The sequence below is a fragment of the Coptis chinensis genome, chromosome 4 (genome assembly GCF_015680905.1).
Source record: "Coptis chinensis isolate HL-2020 chromosome 4, ASM1568090v1, whole genome shotgun sequence".
Lineage (NCBI taxonomy): Eukaryota > Viridiplantae > Streptophyta > Magnoliopsida > Ranunculales > Ranunculaceae > Coptis > Coptis chinensis.
Window position 1 is genome coordinate 2,491,392 of NC_141459.1, and position 17,474 is coordinate 2,508,865.

At 36.6% G+C, this 17,474-nt stretch overlaps 2 protein-coding genes across 4 annotated transcripts; one reads left to right on the forward strand and one right to left on the reverse strand.

Moving 5' to 3' along the window:
• The first annotated feature begins 4,042 nt into the window (after positions 1 to 4,042).
• On the forward strand, positions 4,043 to 6,571 carry LOC147501171 (aspartic proteinase Asp1-like). Its single transcript, XM_086606199.1, has 9 exons — positions 4,043 to 4,464; positions 4,561 to 4,678; positions 4,773 to 5,005; positions 5,107 to 5,340; positions 5,438 to 5,576; positions 5,661 to 5,849; positions 5,930 to 6,002; positions 6,091 to 6,178; positions 6,271 to 6,571. Exons 1-9 carry the CDS (start codon positions 4,265 to 4,267, stop codon positions 6,365 to 6,367), a joined length of 1,371 nt encoding a protein of 456 aa, XP_086462325.1. The 5' UTR covers positions 4,043 to 4,264; the 3' UTR covers positions 6,368 to 6,571.
• On the reverse strand, positions 6,554 to 17,266 carry LOC147501172 (P-loop containing nucleoside triphosphate hydrolases superfamily protein). Of its 3 annotated transcripts, none has more exons than XR_015221251.1 (25): positions 16,868 to 17,266; positions 16,684 to 16,781; positions 16,459 to 16,548; positions 16,141 to 16,193; positions 15,511 to 15,576; positions 15,355 to 15,408; positions 14,951 to 15,010; positions 14,646 to 14,724; positions 13,907 to 13,974; positions 13,322 to 13,384; positions 13,039 to 13,143; positions 12,624 to 12,728; positions 12,165 to 12,272; positions 11,610 to 11,756; positions 11,045 to 11,227; positions 10,666 to 10,836; positions 9,706 to 9,945; positions 9,432 to 9,572; positions 9,227 to 9,352; positions 8,983 to 9,033; positions 8,825 to 8,872; positions 8,468 to 8,749; positions 7,638 to 8,369; positions 7,224 to 7,306; positions 6,554 to 6,728 (listed from the first exon to the last, which is right to left on the reverse strand). XR_015221251.1 is itself a non-coding variant. In XM_086606197.1 (25 exons), the coding sequence occupies exons 1-25, from the start codon at positions 17,140 to 17,142 to the stop codon at positions 6,714 to 6,716; spliced, it is 3,450 nt and encodes a 1,149-aa protein (XP_086462323.1). In that variant the 5' UTR covers positions 17,143 to 17,266; the 3' UTR covers positions 6,554 to 6,713. The 3 variants fall into 3 exon arrangements, 2 of the variants coding, with proteins under 2 accessions (XP_086462323.1, XP_086462324.1); XM_086606197.1 differs by having other exon boundaries at positions 7,224 to 7,313; XM_086606198.1 differs by lacking the exons at positions 13,907 to 13,974; positions 14,646 to 14,724; positions 14,951 to 15,010; positions 15,355 to 15,408; positions 15,511 to 15,576 and having other exon boundaries at positions 7,224 to 7,313.
• Positions 17,267 to 17,474: the final 208 nt, after the last annotated feature.

Below are 17,474 nucleotides of genomic sequence, written 5' to 3' on the forward strand. Positions count from 1 at the left end.
TCATCCCTTCCAGGCCCACAAACTCGAAGTTGCTAGCCCGACCAACATAGGGCAACAACGGACCCATGGAGACATGATTCCACCATCTATAATACTGATCAGCAGTCTGCTCAATAACAAAAGAAGACGCATCTGGCCAAGGACCACCACTGGCATGAACTTCATGAACTTGAGTTCTACCCCACGACTTCGCATCACTAACCTCTGGCATGGGAGCACATAGAACTCCATAGCGTCCAGTCATCTCACTACTAAAAAAGGGGCTTTTTATGATGGCTATTTTTTTCCTATCATGACGATTTCCGTATAACCCATCATTATTTCTATCTCACCATTAATTTTATGACGCTTGATGTCAAATGTTGACGGTTATAGGTCAGACGTCATAAATATATGTGACGCTTTTTTATCAATGTGTCAAGTTAGTGACTAACAATTGTATACTTACTGTTTACTTTATGAATAATGTTAATGTTGACTATTATAGGCTAGCCGTCATAAATATTTTGGAAGTTTTTTATCAATGTGTCAAGTTTGGTGTCTAATTTATGAGTTCATTTTCACAAACATCAAATAAAAAATTGTCTAACTTTTTCCTTCCAGCATGACCGGTGTTTAATTAATTGTCTGACCATTTGGGAGCAATTAAAAACGAACCCCTTGTGGCGATTTGGTTGAGTGAACCGTGAATAAGAATAATTGGATTAAGTCTCGGTCAGTAATAGTATACCCAATTCTTAATAGCCAAACTTCTTATTTTTTTGGTAACTCAATAACCAAACTTCCCAAACACTACATCAAAGCGGGAATTTAAGATACGGGCTACACTTACAATAGGACATCTATTAACCGCCCCTATACTAATCAACGCCCAAAACCCTTTTAGGCGGCTCCATTGCCTCCAACATCCGCCCACAAGATCAAACCTTACCGCGTCGCGGCAAAAACAACTCTGTGACGTGACAACACACAAACATGCTGCATAATTGGATCGTCAAAGGCGCGGCAGTTGTCAAACGCCAAGGTCTCCACTCAATAGATGATAATGATCTAATATCAATCTGAGCATGAGCCATACAGACATTATTTTTAATCTGCCCCCTGTTACGAGTCAAGTGAGGCCTTGATCAACTACCAAATAATCTAGGGCGAGTATCAGCAATCATGTCTATGTTAGGACAAAGAGTTCGAAAGTACTCATAAAACCAAATCTCTAAAAGTCCTGTGAATGCTGCAATCTGAGGACTTCTACTTCCGAATGTCTGTAAAGCTTTATCTAATGCCGCTATCAATGTGGCATATACTGAGCTACCCAGGTCATAATCTCTCATAGCATGCAAATCAGATACATAAGCATAATATCCCAGTCATACTGTAGAATGACCATTGGGAAACAGAACATGCCCAATAAAAAACATCAAAAATGCCCTAACATACACAAGCACCCTCACTACCAGGTAGAACAGTCAAAGCTAACTCCGCTAAAGTATCAGGATCCAAGAGGGGTTCCATATATGCAGTCTTAATATGAGATAACTTAATACCAGAAGAATCATAAGCATCCGCATCCAAACGAGGAAAACTCATAAGCATACTATCCATATTCTCATAATTTTTATGAAAAGGTATCGGTTGACCTATACCGATACTCAACCCAGAAATCATAGTGAAGTCTAGTGGTGTGAACCCTAACTCCGCACAAGGGAAATGAAATGTATGAGTTCTACTCCACCATCTTTCTACTAAAGCTATGACCACTGCCCAATCAACTTTCTCATAATCCACATCAACCAAAAGACCCAAAGGTGTATACAAAATACTATCTCTAATGTGTACAAACTCATCCAAACTTTTAATAATCTTCTTCCACTCTCTAACACTAAGTAAAGCCGATCTAACTTGATAGTCAATAACATGCTGATATTATGAAAAAATAATAATGTGTATAAGATAAATAATTAATTGGTTCAACTCAACTAATTAATGCATAATATTCAAAATATTTAATCAAAACTAATTAATTACCCGTAGTATTAGCTATTCGCGACTTTCGACCGTGTTTTTGTATCACGTGTAGAAGGCAACTTCCATATCAAGTGCTTCACCGGGTGTAAATTGTCAATCGAAATCGTTCATCTGATACTCCAGTACATAGGGATGTCTATCAGTCGGCGCGACATCCTCGGGTTCTTCTCCCCCATTGTCTTCTCCCCCACCGTATTCTACTTCCTCGGGTTCTTCTCCCCCATCGCCAATGTCATTTGTGTACTGTCAATCATCACCCTCGAAAGGTTCAAAAAGATCCATATAAAATTTTAAGAATTTAGGTAGGTTTTTGTTTTTTTTTTTACTAAGGAGAGGGTTTATAATTGAGAGAAGAGTTGAAAGTGATTGAACCGCGTGGCTTTGGTCCTGTTTATATAGAAGTAGCACACAGTGTTCAGAACACCGCGCGGTTTTCTCAAAACCGTGTGGGCTTGAGCCTGTCAGTCGGGCTTTAGTGGCGCGATTTTGAAAAAACCGCGTGGGCTATATAGCGCAATTTATCCAAAACCGCGTAGTTTGATGTCGAAAATTTGATGTTGCTCATAAAGTTGTTTGGTGTTTTTTTAGTTCAAAATTTTGGTGTTTTTTTGGTAGCTCACCTAAAAATGCTCTAAAGGAAACTCTATTTCGCTGAATCTTCCAAAAAGGTTTTTGAGTTTTCAGCTAGAACTCTAGAAGGGAGTTAGAATGTTTTCAGCCTATGTTTCCCACTAATTCTGACTGAAATCATCTGGTTGGGCTCAGGAATAGGCTTGGACTTGGTATTGGGCCTCATTCTGTTGGCTGAAATGTTTTGGACTGGGCTTAAATCTAGTTATGGGCCTGGGAGACGGCTGTTCTTCTTCTAATTAAAGCATATATATTGTTGTTTCATTCACTCTCTAAACTTCTGTTTACTTGGGTTTGATAATGAGAGACTTGTCTACTCTTTGGATTGTTGCATTAGAAGTGTCATATTCCCCTAATTTTTTGGGTTTTCAAATTTCATCTGGTCGTGTGATTGGAATTTCGTGAGTTGTGACTTGTGACTGTAGGCCTTAAATTGTAAAAATATTCGTGATCCCCGAAAGTGGTGGCTTTTGTTTACGTAAAAGGTTATACTAAAAGGAAGACCGACACAGAAAGAAAGAAAAAAATTAGAACGTGGTTTTGGAACAGTCCTTTTGTAACGCCAATGCAATCCAATAGTTTTACTTTGTCATCAGCAAAAGCTAACCAAAATACCTTTTATATAATATGATCATTTCGACAGATTCTTAATTTGTTTTTGAGATGACAAGGTACTTTCTTACATAATCATAATCTATGGTTGTTTACTTGCATGAAAATTCGGGCAATTGGGTTCGGATGTAACTTGGAGACCAAGTAATCAACCTGGGTAGTGAAAATCCTTTACGACCACTTTGCCGTGGAAATCCCATGCAGTTTTTCCAAAACAATATGTTATACATCAGTAGCTTCAAGTTTCAACTAAAAAATAAATCAATTTATTCACTTTGAAATGAAAAATTCACAGATTTGAAAACTCGGGTAACCGGAACATAAAACCGATTTATTGTCCCACATGTCACATCAAGATTCGATAGATGAAAGGCTCTAACATGGCTTCTAAAGCAAGGACCAAAATATCGAATTTAGCGAATATCTTGATGTACTAAAAAACCGAAATATATCAAAAATATCAAAAATATATATTTTTTTTTGTTGACCCGTCAAAATTTTGTTTTGTATATCGATGTATCGGAAATATTGTCAATATATCAGTCAAAATCAACAATTTATATCATATATATCACGATATATATATATCAGAAACTATAAAATATATCGGAAAAATATATATTCAATATTCGGTTGAGATATATCAAATATTTATATTTCGGTCTACCAAAAAAAAAATGAAATATATCGGCGATATTCCGTAGATATTTTGGGCCTTGCTTCTAAGAGACGCTACCATAACTATAAAACTTACATACCAAGTTACCCGAATTTAATACATGAATGCAAGTAATCCTACACAAACATGCACCCAAAGAATATACTCAGAAACCAAAATGGGACCCCACCTAAAATGTTAGCTTATAAATACTGTCGACATCGAAAAACAAAGACCCAGACTCATATATACTTCTCCCTCAAAACGCGTTCTTCTAAATTCCAGTTTCTTTCAGACATTTTCTCAAACGCACAAACTTCTTTGTGAAAACCAGTGATTATGGAGAAGAAAGGGAAGGTTATGATGGTGATGATGATGTGGGTGTTATTAGTTTTGGTGTTGATAAGTATATCAGGTTCTTCTGCTGCTGCAAATCAACAGCAGCACAAGGACAAGAAGCAGACCATTCCATCACTTTCTTTACACCGCATTGGCTCTTCAGCTGTTTTTCCACTTCGTGGGAATGTGTATCCAGAAGGGTACGTTGTTATTGTTACTGTTGATCCATGATTTTAGATTGAAATTTTCTTGGAAGACTTGATGTTTATTAGTTTACTATTGCTTTGTGGTGACAGATATTACTATGTCGCCGTGAGCGTTGGAACGCCACCCAAGCCATACTTCCTTGACATTGATACTGGTAGTGATCTTACATGGCTCCAATGTGATGCGCCCTGTGTGAATTGTCATAAGGTTGGCTATGTACTATTTTGTTAATCGTGTTGGAATAGTGATTCTGATTCAAAAGATTTGTTTAACTGTTATGCATCTCTCTGTCTTTCTGCAGGCACCTCATCCTCCATTTCGACCCAACAAGAACAGTATTGTGGCCTGTTCTGATCCCATCTGTTCTGCCATCCAACCCCAAGATAGTAACTACAGATGTGAAGACCCACGTGAGCAATGTGACTATGAGGTTGCATATGCTGATCAAGCTGTATCCCTAGGTGTTCTTGTCAGGGATGTCTTCCCCCTCCGTTTAAACAATGGATCCATCGTTGTACCTCGTCTAGTGTTTGGGTGGGTAACTTGGAATATGCATTTTTGCCTCTTTATGATTCATCGGTTAAGTAAGTGTTGAGAGACTTATTTGTGCCTTGTGATTTTTACAATATCTACAGATGTGGATATGACCAACAAGTATCCGATCCTACCATATCTAACACAGATGGAGTTCTTGGCCTTGGCAATGGGGAATCCAGCATTGTATCTCAGCTCCGTAAATTTGGTATAACACAAAATGTAATCGGGCACTGCATGAGTGCGCATGGTGGAGGTTTTCTCTTCTTTGGTGATGATCTTGTACCTTCTTCAGGAGTAGTTTGGACACCAATGTCCCGAAGTCGTTCGTCCGAGTAAGCTCGACTCCTTACCCATATATCCCGTTTCTACATATTAATGTATCTTGCAATCTATAATTGTTGACATGCAATTTTCCTGTTTTTCAACCAGCAAGCACTATTCGCCTGGCCCTGCAGAGCTTGTTTATGGAACAAAGTCTACAGGTGTTAAAGGACTTATAACAATATTCGACAGCGGGAGTTCCTACACTTATTTCAACTTGCAGGCCTACCAGGCTTTCATTTCATCAGTGAGTTTACAACTAGAATTCCGTATGTAACTCCCTTTTGAGTTCGTCTTATCATATACAGTAAAACAGCTTATGTATTTCCAGATAAGGAAAGATTTAAATGGAAAGCCACTGAAAGCAGTAGATGATGAGACTCTCCCAGTCTGCTGGAAAGGCAAAAAACCATTCAAATCCCTCCAAGATGTCAAGAAGTACTTCAGTCCAGTAATATTGAACTTCAATGGAAAGAAAGCTAAGCTTGTTATTCCCCCAGAAGCTTATATGATCATAACAGTACGTATTGCTTAATATTTTAGTAATAGGACACAAAAACTATATTACTGCATACATTCTAACAGCCATTTTTTTGTTAGTCGCATGGAAACGTGTGCTTGGGCATTCTTAATGGTAGTGAAGTAGGTTTGGAAGATCTTAACATCATTGGGGGTAAACTTTCTCAAAGCTCTGAGTTCTAAGATTTCCTGAGCTATAATTTCTTAATGAGTTCCCATCTTCCTTTTGTCAATGTGCACAGATATTTCGCTCCAAGATCTGTTGGTGATTTATGACAATGAGAAGCAGCAGATCGGTTGGGTGCCAAAAGATTGCACCAGGCTTCCCAAGTCTGGATCAGCCCTGTAGTGATTTTCTTCCTTTTATGTGGCTGAAAAAGGACAATCTCATCATCAAATCTTTTTTTCTGTTTATTGAACAGCGTGGATCGTGATGATGATGAACCCCTTTTCCAGGCGTACACAGACAGCATGGGAATATTAACAGAACAGCTTTCTGGAAATAATGGAGAATTGTAAAAGTATTTGATTAATCAAAGATTGATGTAGCTGCATTCTCTTTAGACTTGATGTTGTTATACATAGTCAGACAGGCATACGAGGGGAGAAGATCCCTTTCTTTTCTTTGTCGTGTATATTGTAGATAACGCAGATGGGTATATCCCATTCATAAAGAAAGATCTTTGCTATGAAAAAGAAATAATAGACTTTCTAACACTTTCATTTTGTTTCGTGCAAATTAGTTACACGGGTACAATAAGAAAACGCATCTCAACTGATCTACAAAAGAAGGGGTGGGGAACCTGATTGAATTTAATTGCTATTTGCATTACTGTACAAAGGCATTTTATCAGCATGATGATAATCAAAATTTCAGTACCTGTAAAACGTGAGCAAAGAATATCATCAGATATGAAAACAGAAAATTTAACACGGAGTGTATTGGTAAAACTAAAGCTCTTGTGATATTATCATCACATCTGAATACGTAAACATGTATAATCACACCTAAAGACTAAGACTTCATTCCGTCTGTATTAAGGTGATTTTTAGCAAGTATAATCACATGAACTTTTAAGACTCGGAGGAGCTGGCTATGATTTGCTTTATCTAAGCAAAGATGAAACTTTCTTGTCAAGGGGATGAGTGAAATGGATTCAGGGATACAATGACGAGGGAAATATGTTAACCATGACTACATTTGCTGTTTGTTAACTACAAGAGATAAGATACAAAATAATAGTTATTTGCACATTAAATATTTGTTCTCTACGGATCTATATTAAGAATATTTTACTAATAATTATATTTGTTATTCACTTATTCTTGTGTTTGTGTGTATTATAGAAAAAAAAATTGAACAGAGATGTATTACCTTAGCCTTGCAGATCTTAGTTATAGCCTCAACATGAAGGTCCTGTAGTTCTTCAAGAGTTCTGACGTCTAGACCAACAAGATCTTCACTCTGACACAAATGGGAACTATAAGTGATACAAGTCTAGCATTTGCTGCGGAAATAGGTATCATTTAGCTAGGGTCAAACAATAGCTTTCTTTTATCAATAAGATCAATCCACAACCTAATAAAATTGGATGCTTCCCTCCATCAGAGACACGACTTTCAAATTTTTTGTGTAGTCTCTAATTCTATACGAATTAACTTGCCGGAAAAAGCTGAGCAGTATTCCAATAATAACTAGCATGAATACATGATAATTACATTTGCTATATGATAAGCACCATTGCAAACAACATAAAAGTATCGGGAAGTTATTTAATCAAGGAAATACCTTCAATCTAGAAATGATGCTCTCTAGTTCCTTGCACCTTCTCTTTTCCTTTTCATAGCACATTCTGGCTTCTTCCAAGGAACTGAATTTATCTATAACCACTTCATCAAAAAATTTGCTTGAGAGATGATTAGATGAGGGCAAGCTGTTTCCCACTGTGTGGATTATACTTGATGCGTGTCCTCCCTCGGATGAAGTTTCCTCCGAACTACCAGTCTTTCTCATATTTGCAACAAGAACCCACATGTTTGCCAACTCATTCTCTAATGCTTCTTCATGCTGCTTCGCTTCAGCTAAGCGTTCTCGCAGCTCACTTTCTCTTTCATTTCTCTCAGATAGTGCAATTTCCAAAGAAGCTTCTCTCTGGCATCTACCTAAAAGCTCCGTTTGCAACTCTTCCACTATTATTCCATTCGGCTTTCTCAGGAAGGTATCACATCGTGTATTGCAGTTCTCCTCTTTGTTCCCATCAATTGGACTGAGCCTCTGACAACAATTAGCTCTGCAATGACTTGATTCTTTTTCTGCAGCAAAGTCACCAGTCAACTTGGCATTTTCAAATGAAAGTTTGGTTACCTCTTCAGCCAAACTTCGCAGCTCAACTGCTGCAGCTGAAGCCAACTCCTTGGCATATGAGGCTTCCTCCGCCAGCTTTTGGCTGTGAATTTCAAGCCCATCCTTCTCTTCAGTTAGTCTCACATTCTTTTGCTTCAAATTCTCAATTTCAGTTGCCTAACATTAGAGAAAAAAACAATGAAGTTACATGTTTCCAACATTAAGAAACAGATTATAAAACATTACATCGAATATGTTTGGAGGAAAAAACTTACTTGCACAACAATCTGAGAATTTAAAGGCATATCACCACTACACCCTTTGGATTCTTCAAACATGTCATTCAGGCCCATTACACTTGTAGGTGTAATTCCATCAGTATATACTTCGTACGAACCAAACCCATCCTTCCATCTGATGTTATCTTGAGATGGTTCTAAAGAAAGATTCCCAAGTGCAATGTCACTGTCTGCACGTTTAGAGCTTTTATCTAATAAAGAATCAAGCTGTTGTCTAAGCAGAAGAATAGTTTCCTGCATTTCCGTATTCTCAGATGTCTGTGAAAGTCAGAGAAGGTTGTCAGCATTATACATCTTAAGTTCTATAGAGAGAAGGAAAAGGACAAATTTCACCTTCATCTGCAGCTGCTCCTGGAGAATTCTATTATCTGCAGACTTTATCTTTATGTTACATGACATAACAAAGAGAAGATACAGTGAGTACAATAGATTGATTTAAAATTTCAAGTCATAACCAGAGAATGAGAAGGACACCAATACAATTAACGAACCTCAAGTTCAAAAGTTTTTTGATTTAGTTGAGTGGCAAGCTTAGAGAGAGCCTGCACGAACGCATAATTCGCCCATTAGAAAGCAGAATCACGACACTAACAACATGAAGAGAATAAGTTTTGCCAAAAACAGTAATCAATCCGGTTCCATTTGGCTTTTCAATACACAGAATAAGCCAGGCATGCCTGCAACAACAGAACATCTAGAAATTACTTACAAACTCAGCATATGCAGCCTCTTTACCTGAGACATCTCCATATCTTTAAATGAAAGTGGACTCTTCTCAATGGACCCAATCATTCGTTTTTCAAGCACCCGAATCTGAAGCTTCTTTTCGCTTATTTCGTCCTTTAGCTTTTGCCTTTGTTCCTATTATAACCAAGAGATACATAATATTATATGTCATCTACAGCAATAGCTTAGGGATGGAGAAAACAAGTACACACACCTGAAGATGTGAATTTTCAGGGTTGCGGGCTGCTTGCTCTGACAATCTTTTTAACGAACTAGTACACAGGGCGACCTCACCAGCTAACATTTTGACCTGCTCACGGAGTAGATCCATTTGATCCGTAATAGTGGTCCCAGTCTGCAAGTTAAGACACTCATCAGTAAAATTTGCAGTTAATCGGGAAAAATTATCAATCGGGAAAACTTGTCAGGCTACATACTCTCAAATTTTAGCGATTAAAGCAAAATAAATAAATAAAGGTTTGCCTAACCACTGGCAATTGGCGTCCTCTGACAGTTGCACGAAATAGTTCACCCGCTTGAGTTTTCTCTCGGAATGAGTCAATATCTGGAGGATCATCAGCCCTTCTACTCACTGATTTTCTACGGTTATCCTTCAAGTCCGTTGACAAAAATTTGTGTTCGGTGGTTTGTGAAGAAGATGCAGGTGAACCACTCACAGAGCTCTCACTATCAGCACTAATAGATAATCCAGTGGGGAGTTCTGACCTCTGCAAATGAACTCATTAAATGTTATTGCAATTCGCAAACCACTTTATTCCAAAACACAGGCAGATAGAGAGAAGCAGAACTATGTTATTGCAGGAACCGCACATTTAACAAGGGGCAAACACATACACCACAAAAGTTACATAGTAAACACCAAAAAATTTATCCAGTAGGAAAGATACCAATCAAATTATTGTTTTGGTACTGATGGAAGAAACAACAAGTTTCACTTAGATGCTACATTTTAGTGAAATTTACTGTTTATTCAAACTAATAACTATAAAACAGCTCATCTCATTCTTTATCTTGTCTAGTGTTTTATATTATGAAGTATACATAATAGTTGTGCAAAGACTCAGGATGGACCTTTTTTTTTCCTATTCATGAAGAATGGATCACTGAGGGACGAGGTCTTTAGCCTAAGTACCTAACTAGGTAAAGGTAACTGAAAAAGTAAAGTAAGAGATCACACACAATTTTATCATTTTATTCGTTTTATTATTCTGGGATAAATAACCACAAGAAAAAAGAGTAAGTGACACGAAGCGGTGACACGATGCGGTTACATGCATGTCTCAGTATCCAATGGTGGTACTAAGTATCCGAGATGGAAAAATACTGAATTTCAATGTCTGCCATCTCGTATCCAAAGCGGAATTCTTTGAAAATATGTTATGTCGGTGCTACATAGATGGAAAAAGAAAAACAGTGAAGAAACTCACACGCAATTTGAACCAGCTAAGCATTCCACGCTTTCTATTCCTTTTATCATCTTTAGCAAATTCATCTAAACTGGTAAAATCACATCTTCCTTCTACTGAAAACTCTGAATCAAGGCTACCGGCATCATCATCAATCATGTATTCCCTTTTCCTATTGGGCAAATATGCTAGCTGCATCAACAATGATATCTTAGTAACTACTAGGAAAGAACAAGATAATTATGAGTCGAGTTCACTGTTCAGACATACAGGCACGTAGAAGTCTGTAAAAATTATAGAACAATGTATATACTATAACTCTGCTTTTGTTATTAGCAAACAGTTAAACATATGAACCAATTTCTTGTATTCGAACATTTCCATATTGTTATATAAGCACCTCGTCTTCTCCAAAGGAATGCCTTCTTCTATGGCCAGGCTTTTCAGCAATACTTGAGGATATTGTATTTTTCGTGGAAACCAAGATTAGCTTTGTCAACCGTTGAATTCTCCCCATTAAAGCTGCCTTAGCTTGTTCCTCCTCTTCTAATCTTGACTGCAACTTAACTTGACCAGCTTCAAGCTTTAAGAAATCAAAGCGATTATTAGTCGTGTGTTCACATATAACATTTACATAGATGCACGGCTATGGGTGATGGAAAACTCTTTCGAAGGAAGAGAGTAAAAGCTATGTGATAATGCTGAACACCCAAATGAGTTGTGGTACACTTCTAAATAGACATCCACATCCATTAAAATTTACAATCATACCATAGGAAAAATTAAAAATATTGTATCGGGGCAAAATGTACAGTACTTTATCGCTTTGATATTTTAGAAAAAATTAACACAGAGGCTTCAAAAAAACTAAAATATTGTGTTATTTAATAATATGTCAGAGTTCCAAAATATATCAAAGCTAAAACGAAAAAATTGAACACTGACCACAACTTGCACACACAAACCTGAAGCTGCAGACTAACAAGATCTTCTTGCCTAGGTGTAATTAGATATGGCTTCTCCATCATGCCTTGCTTCAATTGCTGAAGCTCTTGTTTCAAACTAGAAATTTCTCCCTGATACTTCTTTATGAGAGACTTCTCATCCATAATCTGAAATTGAATATGTCAACAATTAGCATGATGGACCTCGGTACAAAATCACATATATTGAACATGGTGCTTTGTCACAAATACCAGTAACAAGCTTATTCATACTAATATTATCGCAGAGTCTGCTGTTTGCCAACAAATCTAGTAAACAGTTTACCCAAGATATCTACAGACATTGTATTTGAGCAACTTCTAACAAAGGATGATATTGACTCTACTAGTCTACTATCATATCACAAGAAATATTGCTGATCAGACATTTTGGGTATGAAGGTCCGCCAAGAGGGAGGAAAATAAAAAAGTTACAGCATAGTGAGCCAGACAACATGCTACGTCATGAACAGCACATGATACAAGTAATTGTGACATATACACCGGATTTCCTCTATATATATCTGTAAAATTCACCTTGTTTTGAAAAGCTTTAATTTCCACATGCTTGCTGCGATGAGCAAACTTTAGTGTATTGTGTGTCTCTTCACTATTGCTAGAGGCAGGAGTTACAGTGCAAATAATCTGCAGAAGAGGTTCAGGAAGGAAAATAAATACAATTAGTTCACACCAATAGTGTTCAGACGGACTGGAGGCATAGTAGAGAAAGGTCACTTATCAGTATATCACAGGTCAAGAGAAAAGGAATGTCTTTTAGAATTCATTCTTTTAAAATTTAAAGTCTTTTAAAAAAGAATGTCTTTTACAATTTAAAGCAATGAATTCTTATCATTCGTAATTATCTCTGAGGAGCTTTTAAAATTCACCTCATGTTTCATAGTTCAGTTTTATATAGAAAATAAAAAGTACAAATCATTAAAATGTTCATCAAAAGATTAATTGCTGAAGAAATATTTGGTGGTGAAGTTGACTTACAGAAACCCGTCCATGACCACTAAGAGAAGACTGCAATAAACGAGTAAGTTTCGAATCTCGGTATGGAACATGTGTAGCCTTTCCATCAGTTAGTTTAGAAATCACCTGCAATGAAGTAAAGCTAATAAATTATAGTCCTAGTCATTTAATATACACACTAGTCCTTATTAATGCAGCCTTTAAAGATTAAATGGAAATATGATGGAGAACAGAACTTTTGGGAAATCACTTGATTACATAGTATCTTCATCCAAAGATAATATATGGTAGCTCCAAAAGAAAAACAATAGATTAATTGAAAGTAAAGCAGGTTAAAGCCAAAATATACTTCTCAGATCTGAAAGCAAGTACATATCTTAAGGAATTGTTCTTAAAGAATAACTATGAGATGAAGATGCAACAAAGAAGCACTTACAGTCCCAAGCGTAAGTAAGCTTTTATTAATGTATGATCCTTCTTTTCTTCGTAATCCAGTCGTTTCAGTTTTAGAACTTTCAGAACCTGCAAGATCAATTAAGTTCTGTAGAGAAAGTTCAGTTTACGAAAAGAGCTTAAAACAAGATTTTTTTTTTCTTTCATGAAAACTATCAGAGTATGCTATATCAGACGGATTAAGAGAAACCAGTTATATGAAGTATCAAATCTACAGGTATACAAAGAATGAAGAGGGAAAAAGTTGGTAAATAGAAAGAACATACCAATTGGGACAATGTCACATCTTCCTCACCTTGACTATCACCACGGGGGCTGCTTTCAATTGTCTGATGGATAACAGAGTTTACTTTCAAATCTAAAATTAATCATGAAGCACACTGAAACAATCACAATCTAATGAAAACACCCAGAGAACATGGTTCGGTAGAGAAAACAACTCATAAGTTGTTGCCACTAAAATATGGGAATCATTTAGATACAAAGAACCATATAAATGTAGCAACTCAGGAAATGACGTTCCTTGGGTTGGGGTAGAGCAGCACATAAGTGGTTTTCTTTGGGATATGTAACCCTCTTTGAGTTTATGGGGAAACAAATCTGAGCTCCACCTGGTCCTAGAGTGGGTGATATACAATTCCAATCAATCTTTGTCTTTCCAGTAGGAAAGACTGTAGCATTAAAACATCTTATAATTTACTGTAAACGGTCAAATGGATATCTTGGATTTCGCCATTGTTAAAAAATTTACGCGACACTAGTTCTTACATATAAAAGAACAGTCTCGTATCACCAAAAGCATGCAGGAAAGGGAACAACTTCAAACCTAATCGTACAGCAAGAAGGATTACCAAGGTAAAAATAGTGTGACTCCGACTGCTAAGTAGATTGAAATTATTAGAGCCCACGTGTCTGTGCTCTGCAACGTCATTAAAAAATTATGTGTCAAAAGAATTATAATATCCAAGCAAGACAGGGAAAGGAAAAAAAATGAAATGTAAGAAAGACAAGCAGGTGAGAGTGTGAGACTACTATGCTCATGTAACCATGATACCTTTCATTTTTTGGTGTTAGTTAGGGATGCCCCCTTTACTAGTTGCAATTAGGAACACACCCCCCTAAAAAAAAAAATATTAGGCAGAACCCCCCAGTTGCAAGAACCAACATCTATGAGATGAAGTTTTTTTTCATGTGAAGAAGCGTTACCATGGGATCTCGCAACTAGAGGGATACACCTTTGGGCTAATTGTGTTCCGTTGGGAATCTGTGCTCTGCATGTTGTAATGTTGTTTAGTATTTTTTGTAATTTGTTTGCCTTTCTTTCTTCCCCTGTTTCTTTTTCTTGCTTTGCAATAGGATATCACATCCTAGTTCTTCATTATTATTAATATTAAATATCTATTTTACCGATAAAAAAAATGAAGTGAATCCAAAAGAGAATTCCCTGATGTGTCACACTAAACTATAGGCAGAATGTATACCAAAGAACTTACGCATATACACATACAAAATGGACAATGAACTTAGAATAATTCTTGACAAAGACATATTTGACGTTGGAGTACTACAAAGTATCAGTTGCTTATGTACCTTCACCAGATGCTATCAAAGAAAGGGCATGGGAAGGAGATAGAACAACTTCTTCCTTGATTCCTTCGACATAAGTTCCCTGCCGAATATAAGCATCACAACATTCATATAACATGAAGACTAGAGCTGATCGCTGTGTTGGATCAGTATGCTGATCTTGTCCATAAAGATTTACACCCATGCATGTCATGGTTAGCTTTTAACCAAAGAAATTAAATACTGCAAGAATAGTTTCATGCTTATAATGAGAAGTATCACATTCACCATATGTAATTCAGCCTTTTCACTATATAAAAGAAAAGCACCTGAGCGTCTTCCCGTATACGTAGGTTCTGCCCTATTGGATCAAGTAGGTCATTAATAACCTGAAGATGTAAATAAAAAGTTCATTTCAATCGACCAACTTTTATACAGGTAATCAACACAGACTAGTAATGCTGAAAAAACATAGGCTATTAAGTTAAAATCATGTAAAAAGTGAACCGGGAGGTCGGTGAGCAATTCGATGGGCTCTTTTATGTTTTCATTCTTTCATTTGTAGTGCAACTAATAAGATGATCTTCACTTTTTTCTTTTTATAAGCGATACTCTTCACTTTTATATCTTCCCAACTCTTGCTCAATATTTGGTTGCATACAAATGTGAGTATGTGACTAGATTTCAACTATTCACAAACTTGGTATAAAGCGAAAGTAGGATTAGCACTGACCTCATTGTATATTTCCAGGTATGAAACACGCAGAAGAAACTCCCGTCCAGGTGTCTGAGGCATATAGAAACCAGGGTTAGTTGCAGAGAAGAGATGTTGTAAGAAAATATACATATCAGGAGCTCCACGAAATATATACATATGGATATGGATAACCTCTTGTATAATGCCAAAGACATCCTTCACTGCCAGCGGAATGATTCCAGGAGATTTCTGCTCTCCCTACAAGAACAATTGAACAACGCAAAGCTTTCAAGTTCTTGGATACAGACATACAGGCAAACATAAGCTTTGTCATTCATTACAAAAGTTATAGATGCAAAAACAGAAATACATAGTATTCTTTCAAGTCATATACCCAGGACACATGCCTAAGCATCCCAAATTAGATGTTTAAGTGTACAGAAAGAAACAGCACGTACATAAATGCTACAAAAAATTAGATGTTTAAGTGAGCAGAAGGTACTAATATAGTGTAAGGTAAAGCAAAACCACTATGTTGGAACTGTGATCTTAATGGATTTTCCCATGATCCATGACAAACTGAACAAGGTGATTCCTAGCCCAATGAGTTATAAGGATAGTAGGATAGGCATGTTTCAGCACCTAGGAATGCAATAAGCTACTAACAGTTGTTTTCTTGTTTGAATTGCAAAGATTGTGGAACTTGTATTTTCATGTTCGTATTAAGTGTTATTTCTGGACAAGCATATTCTCTTATTAAGTATTACATGAATTCAAACGAATGAATGGGTGCTCAAGGAATAAACAAAATGAGGAACTCACATGCATCGTATGAGTTTTTCCACTACTGGTAACACCATAAGCAAATACTGTACCTGCAAAAGAATCAAAAGAGCGAAGAATAAGAAAGCGGTCCAAATACTGCTCCTTTTGTCTGATTTGCGCCTTTGTAATAATGTAATGTAAGTTTTCAACATTACTACCCCAAATACCACAAATGCAGAGACTGTTAAAGGAAAATGAATCCGTATAATACAGTGTCCTTTGGTGTATATCATACCTGGTATCGTGATCAGAATCTTATTCAATATCACAATGACAAAGGCAGAATGTTTCAAACATGGGGGAGGGAGAGATTACCATTAACTCCTTCCATGGCACCACTTATAACATATTGAGCCGCAACATCATAAACATGGCGAGTTGTGGTTGCTGGCCCAAACACCCTATCTGCATAGACGGACCAAAGAAAAATGACTTATGCTACAAAAAGACATCTGCAAGATTCTACTATAAGAAAATATACAGCTCCTTATAATAACGTTCAGACATTATTATCTGGAAGACTTCGAATTTGCAACTAACCAAAACCGTAGGCGATGGAAGAATTGAACTCATTTCGAACAGTGTAATCTCCATCTGCATACCATGCAATCTCGTCCCCTTTATTAATCTCTCGAACACTACTCAAATGAAAACAAAACACATTTCACATTGTGATATGCTAAGCAGTAACAAATATGATGATGATCTATAAAGAAAACTGTACCTGAGAGGGCGAAAGCGGACGGTAACAGTAACATTCTCTTTAACTTTGTTAAAATCGAGGTTTTCAAAAGTAGAAGAAGAGTTGATAGGTGAAAGTTTGAGTAAAGGTCTAGAAGATGGTGATTTGGAAGAAGAAGAAGAAGAAGGAGTAGTAGTTTTAAGAAGAGTAGAAGTAGTTGGAGATGATAATGATAAGGATGGTTTTTTAGAACGGAATGGGGAAATGGTTGAAGATCTTTGCTGAGATGACTTTGATGAACTTGTTGGAGTCGACATTGGAGGTTGGTTTTGTTGTTTCACATTGGACTAATAATTTGTTTGTTGAGGTTGGATTAATAATAATAAGTGTGTCGTTCGTTGTACTTGTACTTTATTAGTACTTAGTCTTCGAACATGAACAACAACTAACTGCTAGTCTTTTAGATTTTCTATCTGATAATAATATATTCAAATGTTTTATCGAGTCAACAGTCAAGCCCAAGGTTCATTTACTAACTAGTTTGTAGGTGCCGGCTATTTTGACTACCATTTTAGTTACTAACTCGTTTTAATTTTCTAACAAATTGTTTTAAATAAAGTTTTAAAAATTCGTTTTTTCAATTGGAATA

Excerpts from the sequence above, each read along its gene's own strand:
- LOC147501171 (XM_086606199.1), top strand. The coding sequence starts at position 4,265 with ATGGAGAAGAAAGGGAAGGTTATGATGGTGATGATGATGTGGGTGTTA. Across the intron at positions 4,465-4,560 it reads GGGAATGTGTATCCAGAAGG|ATATTACTATGTCGCCGTGA; the intron begins GTACGTTGTTAT and ends TTGTGGTGACAG. Across the intron at positions 5,577-5,660 it reads ACCAGGCTTTCATTTCATCA|ATAAGGAAAGATTTAAATGG; the intron begins GTGAGTTTACAA and ends ATGTATTTCCAG.
- LOC147501172 (XM_086606197.1), bottom strand. The coding sequence starts at position 17,142 with ATGTCGACTCCAACAAGTTCATCAAAGTCATCTCAGCAAAGATCTTCA. Across the intron at positions 15,577-16,140 it reads GAAAAACTCATACGATGCAT|GGAGAGCAGAAATCTCCTGG; the intron begins GTGAGTTCCTCA and ends TTGTTCTTGTAG. Across the intron at positions 10,837-11,044 it reads ATTCCTTTGGAGAAGACGAG|CTAGCATATTTGCCCAATAG; the intron begins GTGCTTATATAA and ends TTGTTGATGCAG.